The following is a 13,962-nucleotide window of genomic DNA, read 5'->3' as shown; positions in this document are numbered from 1 at the left end:
CAAGGTTGGTCCCCATTGTTTGTAGATTACTGTTTAGACAAACAGATAAGAATATAAAAGGTATGATGCAATGGGATGTTCCGTTTTGTGGTCTTTTAAATAACTATTTCCCAGAGTGCTAATTAGTAGCTATTCCTACTAACATGTAGTAATCCAGTGTTGCCTTCTTCCACATTAATATGGCCTGTCATTCTAGCTCCTGTCTTCCTAAGTTTTCTATTCTATTTGAAGCCTATCATAAAGAATGAACTGCAAAAGCTTCTGCCTGTTGGTCCTTGAACCATTCTCATCTTGCTAATGTCAAGGTGCTGAGGTTTAAAGAAGGGTCTCAAAAGTAGATTTTTACCTTCTGAGCAATCATTGTTTGTCACATTGCCTCAAGCCGTTCCCCGTAGATAAGTGAGTTTCCTGATTGGCATTTTACCAAGTTATGACCACCAGGTCCATCCCTCTATAGGAGGGAGGCCTGTTCTTCTAGTAATCTCCTCTCATTCCTGTTGTCTGATATTTTTGTGACAGGTCCCTTTCTTTGTGTAGAGAGTGAGGCAGAGCTGGTCTGCACTAACAGCAGCTCTCACACCACCATCAGTTTACAGGGACAATTAGTGCACACTTTGACTTGCAAGGAAACCTCTTTGCCTGCATGTCTCTGAGAGAATGGAGACTGCTGTTTACAGATCAGTTGACCCAGGCTATTTTCCCCCCTCTCCTTTCACCTGCAGGTTCAGCTGCCAGTAAAAGGGAATTTCTCAGGAAATGAAATTTTCCTGTTGCACTGTGCTCCTACTGCAAGACCCTGGAATACTTCCCAAGGTCTCCAACTGTGTCTTGTGCCTGGCACAGCTCCTGTGCTCCCATTTCCTGTCCTCCATCTACAGCTGTGCAGCTGAACTTGAAGGGAATCTTCATTTCTATGTGATACTTTCATATAACTCCCAAACCTTGTTGATCAGATATTTCCCTCTTTCCTGTCCACTTAGGATACAATATTATGATGTGGTGATAGGTGCTATTTTAAAACCAAGAAGCTGCTTCTCCTTGGCAGTCTGTGGCAGCAGAAAGGATATGCCTCTATAACAGCGCATGGTACTTCCTACAGTTTTTTAGTGACACACATTTCTGTTCCTTTTTCTGTGACATAGACCAGTGTCAAATAAATCAGAGACGGGAACTGCACTGCTGCTACTGCAGAACCATACTGTATTGGCTAAAAAGGGGGGATTGTGTCCTCCATTGTGCCAGCAGTTTAAAGACTATATCTCCATATGTCACAAGAAGGTTCAGGGATAAGATCCGAAAGAGAACACTTAGCCAAGGGGCTGTGACGCTTGTACAAGTTTGTGTTGAATTTTAATTGAATTTAAACTTCTTGTAGTAGACTCATAGAAAAGTCAGACTGGAAGAGACCTCAAGTCATCTAGGTCAGCCTCCCTATTGGAGGCAGTAGTGGCAATATCTCCAAAATACAGTACTATGCATTAATTTTGGTCAACTCTGTTTTTTGTGTGAAAATATTAGCATCGCATTCAAGTGTATAAAGTGACCTAAGATTCTGTCTTCAGAGGCAAATGGCCTCTTTAGGAGACAGAACTTCAGCCATCATCAAGCTCATGGACACTTCTATGCTTTCCAACTCTTATTTTTCTTGGGGAAACTTGTGCAGTATTTAAGTCAGTTCATTCACTTATTTACAATACATCACTCTGTGTTGATTTAGTTATGTACACACACTTTTATATATACCTTCAAGTAGCTTACACTTTTCCAATGAGTTACTGAAGACAAACACTATTATTATTCCACAGTTTTCAGCATGTGCTTCACTGATATATTTAATTAGAGCAGAATCTTAGATTAGAATGACTTGCTTCCCATAAATAAAGGGAAAAATGTAAACTCTACAACTTCATTAATACATCAGTGAAATAATTATTAAATTGTATTAAAACATTTCCATCATGAACAGGGTATTTTGCATTTAAGAAATAACAGATGTAACAGCAAAACTGTGCTGTGGTTCCTTTTCTTGTACCGTGTTTCATACCACTGAGTTTTGACATATATTTCACCTGTAATGGAATAAATGTTGTTTTAGTGATCTGCTGCCCAAATACTAAACAAAAACCAACCTATTTAAAAGCCACTGTTTTTAAATGCAGAGCTATGGAAAAAATACATTTTTCTTCTGATTATGTTTATTAGTAAGCAACAGCATTTGCTGTTTGATTTCCATCCCGGAAAGAACTAACCATTACTAGAGCAATAGCAATTGCTCAGATTTCCCTATGAGCTAAGGTTTGCCATTAAGGTTGCCACTGAGGTCCTTTATGCTACTACTGGCTTTGAACAATGACCAGATTGCTGTCTAATGGTTGGGTAATATTACAGCAGGGTGGCCATCCTGCGGTACGCGTGCCACAAGTGGCATGAGCAGCCTCTGTGTGGGGCATGCAGCAGATTGGGGATGGAGCAGGGAACACAATGATGGATAGGAAAAGGAGCAGAAAACAGCAATAAATTGGATATAGGAATCGGATCAGAGTGGCGCTTGGGGAGAGTGAGGGACTTAACTTGTGATACCCTTCCAAAAAGGTTGGCCTCCAATGTATAGAGTAACTAATTAACTTTAGTAAAAACCCCTAAAATGTCTAAAAGCAAGAAAAATGGCTCTTTGTAGCTGTCAGGTAGTATCCACTGTGCCAACCTGTAAGATTATCTAGTGTTTCTGTCTTATGCCTAATACTCAGCATATTTCCAACAATTAGACAAAAATTGGCAGACAAAACAGGGCAGAGTTAAGGCAGTTGTTAAAATATTCACTGAATTGCATGAGTTTCTCCTGAGTTTTTAACTGAAGAATTTTGTAAATGGTTGAAGAGCCATATATTTTAATCCTCTCTTTTTACAAGGGTTTCTCTGGAAATTTAACAGTCTCTGTTCCGAGCAATCAAACTTAGGGTGTTCACATCTAACATGTATGTCCAGTATTAGTGTAACATGCATAGAAGACATTTCTGTTTTTAAAATGAATTTTAAACGGCACACTTATTTCAGAGTTGCAACAAATATTTGGAAACTTATAAAAGGAATTTTGAGTGAAAAAGTGGTATGCAGCATGGAATAAATAATATTTGTGGGTGTCTCTTCTTTGTTCCTGCAGACTTTCCAAGATCAACAGCTCAGTCCTATCCCTAAAGGACTGTTCCATTTAGAATATAATTAATCATTTAGGGCTTTATCCAGACGAGAATTCAGTCTCAGCTACAGACTTTACAGTTTTCCCTTTGTGGCTCCCACAAGTGGAAATAATAGTTCAAGAGCCAAAAGCTGCTCAGCACTGATCCCACCGAGCCTAGACCCGGGTTCTGACAATTCCCCAGCGTAAGCAAACTGATGACAACCGTCCTCCAGTGTTATAATGAAACGTTTCTTCCTTCTGCCTGCCTGCCCGCCTGCATTCTGCTAACAGGGTATGGATCATGATGGTTGCCACCTGCTACATTCATCTACTTCGATCCTTTGGCTGACTGTGCCTAGGAGATAAATGATCTCTCTTCTGTGCTCTTTCCTTTGCAGAATTGGAGAGATTACATGAACAGAAGGCATGTAAAGTTTTCTTTTTTCCTCCTCCACAGAAGCACTGTGAACACTGTACTAGGGTTTGATTTCTGTGACTGGGCTGCTGACTTAAAGCAAATGCACAACTTGTTTCTTGAATTATAGCAGATGCTTTATGATGTGCATCTTTGTTTTTTCACTTGAGCCCATTTCTGCACATTTCACTCTGTTGAGCCCTCCATCCACAAAAGCGGGACCCAGGCATAAAACACATTGCTGGAACAGTTTTCCTGTAGACTAACAGATGAATCTCTCTGTCTGAGTTTTTTCCATGAGTATTTATCATCATACTATCTAAATGTTTCCCACTTAAATTAGCTTTTCTATAGTGATGTTTCTGGTAGGCTCCCAAGAGTCTTCATATCCCTTCTTTAGTAAGTGGTGTTGTTTTGGGGGTATACTTTGTGTGCGTGTTAAACTTCCTACTATGGTAGGAAAACTTTATCAAAGGGGAGAGTGGGTCTAGTAACATGTCCTTTAGGCAGTTGGATTGTGGGTCAGTCTAATCTCCTTTAGTGGTTGTTTCTGGAGGAAACTTCACCTAATCAAAAAAAACCTCCTTACGTTTTGATTCTCATATACTTTACCTTCTTCCTTCCTCTCTCTGTCCTGTAGTTGAGTGACCTTAGTCATGTGGCCTACTCTAACTTTTCATTGTGCTGTCTCATTCATAATTTGCCTTTGGTTCTGCTGCCCTCACTGCCAAACCAAAGACTCCAGTCTTCAGATGGCTGTTATCTGGCATATGTTTCCAAACAGCTGGAGTTTCCTCTTCATGGTACTAAATGACGGCACCGTAACAACGGCACCACTGCAGCACATATAGACGTGCCCATTGCTGCATAAACAACTGTCGTTTTCACATCGGTCTTTTTTTTTGATTAAACACAGCTAGTAGCTTCTTGCCTTACACTTTATAACCTCAAAGCAGCCCAGAGTCCATCTTGCCAAACTCAGGGCCTTTTAAGTGGATGAAAGAATTGAACACTTGTCCTGTCAACCTCTTCGTTGTTTTCTGTGATCAGCCTTCAGTACAGGATTTGCTGCATTCTCATTCTGTCTTTGTGGAAACCATACTGTTTCTCACAGACATGGTATACTACTGTCTGCAGCTTGAATCTTTTGAGAACCAGGAGGACGACTTTGCTCAGACTGCAGGCAGTGAACTCATCTGCAGTTCTGCAAATTTCTTTGGTATTGTCACCAAAACGTATTTTCTCCACTCCTCAGGAACCTTTTCCTATTTCCAAGTATTTCCATTCGACTGCCAGATCAAACCAACAGCTCTCTTCATAGTGTTGGCAGAAACAGCCCTGAGGATTGAATCGTAGAAAATGAGGGTTGGAAGGGACCTCAGGAGGTCTCTAGTCCATCCCCCCTGCTGAGAGCAGGACCATCCCCAACTAGATCATCCCAGCCGAAGCTTTGTCTAGCCAGGTCTTAAAAACCTCCAAAGGTGGAATGTCCACAACCTCTCTGGGTAACCCGTTCTGGTGTTTAACTTCCTTCCTAGTGAGAAAAACTTCCCTTGGTGCAGCTTGAGACTGTTGTTCCTTGTGCTGTCATCTGCTACCACAGAACAGTCCAGCCACATCCTCTTTTGACCCCTGCTTCAGGTAGTTGAAGCCTCCTATTAAATCCCCTGTGTCTCCTCTTCTCTAGACTGAATAAGCCCAGTTCCCTCACCCCATCCTCATAAATCATGTCCCCCAGCCCCCTCACCATTTTTGTTGCCCTCCACTGGACTCTCCAATTTGTCCACAGTAAAGGCATCCGGTAAAGCTTCTCCTTGAACAATATAAATTACAAAGTCTAACTCCAAGCAAGTCATTAGTGGAAAAAACAGTCATCAGTGGAACTAGGGTCTAATCTTTCATGACCTTGAAAATCAAGATCAAGGCAAAGGATGGGTGGGAACCTAGTGAAAGGACCAAAGCACAGGATGATTGTGCTAGTCCAGTACACTGGGGAGGTGGCCTGTCATCCTCTTTGCAAATCTGAACTTTTGTTTTGCAACTTCTGAACTGACTCCATCCTCAGAGGCAAAAAAAGGTCATTGTTCTACATGAAGATAACCAGTGCATGCATCACTACAGCCAGATCAAACGTTTGATAGCAAGGTAAAAATAAGTATTAAAAGCCCAGTGTTTCTTCCCTTCATTACTTCAGTCTATTGTTGTGTAAGTGCCTTTGCAACATCTTAAAATTAGCTGTCTTGTAGAAAATGTAGTGCCTAATAGTATGCAGATTGCCTCTGCTATTGCCAGAGGCAGATACTTATGTAGTCAGTTAATTCTAAATTTTATATTTACCAAAAAACCCACTAATGTTATTTAGAAAGGTAACTTTCATACAATATATCAGACTACCTTAAGCATATTGAGTTCCCAACCTTTATGGGCCTGTTAAGTTTAGCTTTAAGCATATAAATAGTCCCATTTACTTCTCTAGGACTCCACACATGCTTAACATCAGGCATGTAAAGCTTGTTCAGGGTTAAAGTAGTCAGCACTTTGCTTTGAAAGGGAGAGCCCATGTTGCACTAAATTACCGTGTCAAGAATAGCCATCTCCAACTTGAGTTTATTTCCAAATTCCTCCTTCCAAACTCCTACCCCTAGTGTTGTTTCTTAAATTTGACAAACATAATTCTTTAATATTAAAAAAGATATATCTGCAAAAATGAGCGCTGTCAAACATAAGATATTAATGCTTTACAAACTGTAATTATTTGGAGTTACATTTTTTTAGCGTGTGCCAATTTTAAGTTGCATCTTTAATTCTAGTTTGGTTTGTGTTCAGTTTAGTTTTCAGTGGGTCTCCTTGTCTTAAAATATACAGCAATTAAATGGATGGCCAGGTATAATAAATGTAGTAAAACTTCTCCCTCCAACAAACGTGTGTGTGCATCCAACACATTCTTTTAGAACACCATTTTGGGAGTAAAACTGCTACAATTCTTGCTGTACTCTGGTGGGAATGTTCTGCTCTCTCCTTGTCTTTGGGTGTTGTGATAGCTTTACCCTTATCAGGCCTGGAAAACTAATTTAAAACAAAGATAAACTGTCTTAGATTACTGTGAAAGCAATAATATTGAAAAATTGGTATTTTGGTGATATTGCTCTTTCCATGAATTGTCAGGGTTTTTCATGTTAAAAAACCTACCTTTCCTTTTACTAAGTGTATTGATAAGAGCAATTAAAATATCTCTGATTTATTTAAAACTAAATCTGTTTTTGAAAATTATCAACATAGCCTGAATTGACATAAGCCCAAAATGATCATTTAAGATTATTCATATTCAACATTCTTAGAAGGTGACCTTGTTAATTTTAACTCTTATTTTCTTAATGCTTTATTCATTCTAGTGACTTCTAGACTCCTTCATAGATAATGGTCTACTAATGGAACAGAAAAGTTGCATCTCAGGGCTATAGCCCTGTACAATTTTGGTTAATTACCCAAACATCAATTCACCATGGACCATTTACCAGATTTGATTACACACACATTTTATGTGAGCCCAGAACACTCTTAATAATTTAAGATGAATTCCCAGTACCTATGAGAGAGTTTACCATGCAAGTCTAACTCTCAGATGAATTCTTAAATTTATTTCTTAAAACATTTGCATACACATTTATTACTTCTTAATGTGGTATGAAAGTCACTAACTGTTGTTGGAGTTATTCATTATTCCATATTAATTCAATATACAGTTTCATAGTCTCAGTCACTAATAGCACTTTATTCAAAATTGTTTTTCGCTTTTCTGAGTGGTACTTTTGTATATTTGACCTGAATGACACTAAGCATCTGCTTTTTAAGAATTTCAAATGTATGCATGCACACATTTTCTCTCCTTTCTCCCCCTCTCATATTCTCTTTCTTATTGATTGAACTGTTCATTCAGGAATTATCAAAATATATCACTATCCTGTTGAAAATATTATGTTACTTATTGCAAGATCTTATGTCCATATTTAGCTGCCACTGTAGGTCATACTTCACAGTTAAAATTTGCACTGTAAACAGAAATGATGCAGGTAATGGTAGGTTTTATTCTAGTATGCTTTCAGGCATTCGTATAGACTCGGAAGCAGGTATGTTTTACAGGTAGCATTAGTTATGCTACATCTCATCACCAGCTAGGATGACATTTACTATTGAGATTACTTCAGTGTGTGCGGGCAAGCTTTCTCTATTTCCTCCTGTATATATTTTAGTAGTTTAAGAAAAGTCGTTTATTGGAGCCAGACATTTTTTCTACTTTGAGGGATCACATTCCATCCCTTGCATTCTCTTCCAAGAATACTAATTTGTCAGGATATTTATCTTTTAAATTAATAACATTGCTTTAACTGCATTTTGTATTTATATCCTTAGATTGTGGATGTCTGTCTGGGGCTTTATAAAGCAACATGTTAAGCTAGTTTCAGCCCCTGGTAGTGTATGTCAGAAGCACCACAAATCTCAGTAACAGATGCCATGTTTACCCTTGAGCTAGGGACAGGCATTCGGAAAGCTGGACCCCAAATTGATTAAATGTTTGCAGGTTAGTCCAACGTGCCTAGGTTGAACTGATTTGTAACAGTACAGACATTCCCTCTGGACTGAGGAAACGCGGGCACATACCTGCCCCAAACGGTGCAAACTGTGGGCAGACCTAGCTGCGGTTCCCTGGGGGTAGAGGGGCAAATAATCCCCTTCTCTGCCCCCTCTGAGTCAGGGGCCATGCTGGCCCACTGCCGCTGCAGCCGCGAGGGGGAAGCGCCCAGCAGACTGGGGTCAGGTCCCTGCTGGTGGGGCAAAGAGGGCAAAATTAAACACCTCTCTGGCCAGACCCCCACTCCTGCCTGTCCCTGCTCCCACTGGGGAGCAGAGGGGAAGGACAGCTCTGGCCAGAAAGCATGCCCAGATGCTGGGGGACTCTGGTTTAACTTAAACCAGGAAGGGGTCTGAGCAGACATTACGTAAACTGGTTTGAGCCAAATCAGTTGAGTCTGATACTACATTCAACCAGGTTTGTCTCAAACTGGTTTTGACCATTTTGAAACTGGTTTATGTGCACTGAATGTCTGTTCTGTTACAGGCTTAAAGCAGTTTCTGATCACTCTAAACCAGTTTGTGTAATGGCTGTCCCTAGCTTGACTAATCATAGTAACCTACCATTAAATTAATTAAAATGTGTGTAGTCTAGCCTAGGATTCATGTGAATACTACTTATAATAGGTGGCAAAAGCTCTGTTCTACCTGTCAGGAGGCAGTAGCAGTACTATGGTTTCACAGCCCAGAATGAAATGTGAAAGACTTCAAAAAGGCCATACACCCTCATGCCACTCTGTAATGATGTGGTTTGGGGCAGGGCTTGAGGTAAAATACATGTCTCTTTTGTCCATGACCTCGCTAAAACCTGTAGTGGGAGGTTCACATAATCCACAGATCATGTCACCCTAGGCTCCTGGCAAGCTTTAAGCCTAGGAATCAGGATTTCATCCCTTCTTAGGCATTGGAAGGAATTTTTCCTGGCTTACTAAGGTTTTGCACAGGGGTTGAGGAAATAAGGCATAACATTCATTGCAATGTAATGCCAGCAAAGCCATAGGCAGGGACACCACCAATAGCGTTCTAAATGAGAAGTGCCTTTGTGAAAACTTAGCCAAATTATTTTTTTAATTTAATACAACTGTCATGCACTAAAATCAGAAAAATATGTTTGTAAAATCCAAAAGCAAATGCATGTAACTGAGTTACAAACTGCATCATGCACTGATTGAACGTGGTAAGGGAGTATGACTGGCTGTTGCATTTTGCTGGAAAAGCTTATTATAGGCCACAGGAAGCTCAGTCTATTTGTTTCCAACCTTCTGATGTCTTAAGAAATCACCTGGGATTTTCCACTTTACTTTCTTTAATTAATATGGCACTTTTATGATTTTCTCTTTTTCCAGATCATTCCAAGTGATCCGTTCTGGGTTCCAACCACAGAGGAGGAATATTTGCACTTTGGGGAGAAGGCAGATTCTGAGAACCAGGCCCGCAAGTACATGAATGCAGTGAGAAAGCGGAAGGGACTTTATGTAGATGAGAAAATTGTGGAGCATGCTGAGAAGCAAAGAACTCTCAGTAGAAATAAGTAACTGCCTCTGCTTTCGGTCCTACAGTAACCCAGCAAAGTGTGGGTGGATGATTTTCTATAGAGCAGATTATAAATGTCATCTTGGACTTGCCCTTTTACACAAGTATTCTTACATGCTGTAATTTGTCTGCGGCTTCAGTTTTAATAAACTTGAGCCTTTCCAACCTTTTATACAGAGGCTTCAGTCTGCATCATTTATTTAAATAAGATATAACAAGAAATTAACTAGAAATACTTTCCATTTTTAAGACCCTCCCCCTCCTCCTTGCTGTCCACAGGATCATAAAGAGTATTTTACTTACTCTTTTGCAAACTGTCCCTCATATCTGTAATAGGCACCTGGCAGGAGTTCATTTAAAGGTGTGATAGGATCTGATGCTCCATCCCATTAATTGCACCTCCTGCTATGCTGCACCTGCAAGGCAGGTCATGTGATTATGGGATTGGGAAGGGGATTGGATCCAAATTGCTCCATACTGATGGTGTAGGGGAAGCCCAGCATCATGATCCCAGACTGCCCTGCACCAGCAATTGGCAAGCCAGTCAGCTGATTAGCACTCCCAGCCTCGGGAGCATATCAGAGTCAAGGGGCCTGGTGCACCCCCCAAGGGTGGGACTGCCAGTGAGCTGACTGCTAGTCCCAACTTGGAGAGTATACCTGGAGTCCCTGACTCCAGTGCATTCCTGAGGCTGGGAGTCATGATCAGCTGAGGCTCCCAGCCTCCAGGGCACAGCCAAGGACTCTGCTATACCCTGGAGGCTGAGCACCAGTGATTTGTACTTCCAGCCTCAGAAGTGCATTGGTGTCCAGGGCTCCCATGTCCTCCTGAGGCTGGCATCCCCAGTCAGCTGATGCCTGGCCACATGTAAAATTTAAGGCATGATGGGAAGCTGCCACAAAGTTATTACACATTTTGTGTAATGACTTTGTGGCTTACTCCTTGTTTTATTGCATCATTAATGTATTAATGTGTGGTTAGGTTACTACTTAAATGCAATGTCTGCCATGAACCCTGTTCTTTGCCTACAGGTATTTGCCATTGTCACTTGCACAGCAAAAAAAAAAAAAATTGTAGTGCATGAGGTGCTCACGAACTCCTAATTTTACACTACTCCTAGTTTTGAGTGCTATTCTCTATTATGTGGCATTTTTTCCACTCCAGGAGTGGATTAATTAAACGTTTTAAATAAGAGAAAGAAGAATAGGAATTGTTCAGTAAGTCGATATGCTAGTTAGCTCATGAATATAGATAGTTGCTCTTATACATGCTGATATTTATGTAATCATTCTGCAGACATTCACCTCTACAACATCCTATTTATGTATGTGTTTGTCTGAAGTTAGGCAGAACCTTGGACAGTGAGGACCTTATAGACTAACTTTATAAGGTGCCATCCACCCTGCCCTGCTTTCTACTGTGACTATTAATAATTATTTATATATTTGGATTGAGGTAGTGGGCTGGGGCCTGAATCATGGGACCAGGCCCTACTGTGCTAGGCTAAGTAGCAGCACACAATAATGAGCTAGCTCCAGCTAATATATGACTTGAATGTTTCCTGAACAACTCTTGTGTTTGCCACCAAATTCATTGGCATTTGGTTCATCTGGATTTGGATTCAGCTCTTTTGCAGGTGACAGTTCAATGTGGATTCAGAGGCTGCCTCAATTTAATGTCAGAAGGTTGCGACCACCGTTCAGAAGCTTGGCATCTGATGAAGTGAGCTTTTAATCTGGAAAGATTATGCATCTCTGATTCAGCTCATCTATAACAGTGACACCCAACCTTTTGGCTCTGTGAGCCAGATAAGTGGTGCAGAGCCAGGCCATATCTAGCCGTATGCTGGGAACCAGCCCTGTGCACTGGCATGATGTAGTGTTCAAGACCAAATTATCTGGTGTGTGGGGCTCCCCACAGGCCTGGATATTTGGCAGCAGGGAGTGGCTCCCCTGCTGCCAAGTTTGTAGACCCATGGGGAGCCCCGCAAGCTTGATTTAGCCTGTGGACCATGGGTTAAGCACCGTTTGTCTATCAGATTAATTTCTACTTCACCTTCAAACTCAAGTGATAATTCTGTGACATTGTCACCTGTAGAAATCTTCTTCGCTTAATAAAAGTATGTCTACGCTGCACAATTAACTTGATCTCTTAGCCAGGTTTTACCCTGAATTCTGTCTACTGTCCTTTGATGCAGAATAACCTCTGACCCAGTATTGAAAGTAGTTTAAATCTAGCCTGGATAGCTCAGCTGTGAGTGTGGGTGAAGGCCAGAGTTTACTTTAGCTCTAGTTGGAACTTGCCCTTTTTTTCTATGACAGTTCAGGCTAAATTACAAGAGTGCCAAAAATCTCCCAGTGTTGTATCCGCAGCTCACCCCAGAGGCCAGCGTGTTCTCACAAATGGCGCAACTAAAAACGAACCCCAGCATCTCAAAACAGTAAGCCACAGCAGGATTTGTACACATACTTTTCTGTCCCACTACGTGCCAGAGATCAGCTGCTTCTGAGCACAGTTGATTAATTGAGTCTGCTCCACACAAGAGCCGAGGCAAACTGTGCTGCACTGCAAGCAGCTGTATAAGTGGCGAAATGTGCATCAGCGTGCAGAAAATGGCGGCAGCGCACTTTTGAACTAAAGCACCTCTGTTGTGTTGTAGTTCAAAAGTATACCGCTGCCATTTTCTCAACGCCAATGCGCATTTTGCCGCTTGCACAACTGCATGCATTCCAGTGCTGGGTAGTTTTCAAAGTGCCCGGTACTGAGGCACTTGCATGGGTAAAAATGCCCATGGTGCAGAAACAGGGAATGTGTAGTAATGCAGGTGTGGCTTTGCAGTGGAGGAATTCATGCCTGGCCTGGGTAAATCTGGGTATTGATCACCCAAGTGAATTTCCACCCTCCCCAGCACGCATTCATCATGAAACAAAAGTGATTAGGCCAGGGAACTGGTCTTCCTGAGTTGATTACACAGCCATCTTCTTGCCATTCTCCCTCCTAAAGCAGGAAACCTTTCCAACACAATGTGACAGGAACTGAGAAGCTGTTGTCTGCAGTCCAGTGACGGCAAATCTCCTGGACGGTCTGTAACAGGTTCTGTTGTCTGATGCTGGCATGTGCATGGCATTCGGAGAGCTCCAAAACGAGTTTGAACAAAACCTAGAGAAAAAATTCTTTGAGCATACATTCGTGCTGAATCAAATGGGAAAGTTGAACGGGGTGATGGTACAGGAAGTATCTGCTCATTTGTTGTCAGGTGCTTACCTCTGCAGCCAAAGCAAGAACAAGGTTTAGGCACTCTGGAAAGTTTAAGGCTGAACAAGCCAGACAGGTACAGTTGGGAAGGCTTTTGCAATTTAATAGTTGGTGGGAGATAAATTGTGTAGGCTCCAGCTACATGTTGTAGTGCCTTACAGTTTCCCTTTCCTGCACGATATGCAATGTGTTCAGTTTCAAATAACCATCATTAGGACTTTTCTCCTCCTTTCCAGAATACCTCCACTGCTTTAGTATGGTATTACTTTACACTGTTCCTGTAGCACCTCCATGGCATTTCTGTGTAAATACCCTGAGAGTAGCAAGTAATGAGAAGGAGGCAGAAGTTATTTATACAGTCTTTGCTCCTGAAGGTAAAGGAAACTGTTGTTTGTTTCTCTGGTGTAATGATTTAATGCTTAACTTTTACTTAAATAGTAACCCTTTTTTCCTTCCCAAGCTGTTTGCTTTCATTATAGAAATTATAATCTTTCGCTGTAAGATTTATTGCTAAATTATTCAGGCAAATGAAGTGTTAGCCTTGTAAGAAGGTGGATCTAAACATTGCATGTGTTTTCTGAAGGGGTCTCAGCACAGTAGGTGTCATGCAGTAGGGGGAAAGGATCAGGGCTCAGAAACCAAGGCCCTGTAATACTGTAGGTCCAGAAGCTAAGCTGAGGGTCGCAATGCTGAGTGTCAGTCTGAGTCCAGTTGTTTGTTCCAGGGGATCAAGCAAGCCCATGGCTTAGAGGGCAGAAGCTGCAGAATTCAAGGCACAGGATAAGGTAGGCAGAAGTGTCTGAGGTCAAGGTGAAATAGGAGATGGGAGACAAGCCAGGCACAGGCAAGGTTGGGAAGTGGGGCATGGAGGCAGTGGTAAGACGGGTACAAGGCACAGGGAAGGCAGGTGGGGCTGTCTTGTGCAGCAGTGAGACAGGAGCACGGCTGTGGT

At 41.6% G+C, this 13,962-nt stretch overlaps 1 protein-coding gene across 2 annotated transcripts in view; it reads left to right on the top strand.

Moving 5' to 3' along the window:
- The window catches only part of EFL1 (elongation factor like GTPase 1), a 171,775-nt gene extending 161,848 nt beyond the window's left edge, over positions 1-9,927 (top strand). For both annotated transcript variants that reach the window (XM_090028279.1, XM_090028278.1), the window contains one exon: positions 9,569-9,927. In XM_090028279.1, coding sequence (XP_089884405.1) covers positions 9,569-9,757 — 189 coding nt within the window. In that variant the 3' untranslated portion in view covers positions 9,758-9,927. The remainder of the gene's footprint in view (positions 1-9,568) is intronic.
- Positions 9,928-13,962: the final 4,035 nt, after the last annotated feature.

This window comes from Crocodylus siamensis, chromosome 15, assembly GCF_052110815.1.
Source record: "Crocodylus siamensis isolate JL-2025a chromosome 15, ASM5211081v1, whole genome shotgun sequence".
In the NCBI taxonomy this organism is placed as follows: Eukaryota; Metazoa; Chordata; order Crocodylia; family Crocodylidae; genus Crocodylus; species Crocodylus siamensis.
Note: the sequence above shows the minus strand (reverse complement) of the source record. Positions and strands in the feature narration are given on the sequence as shown.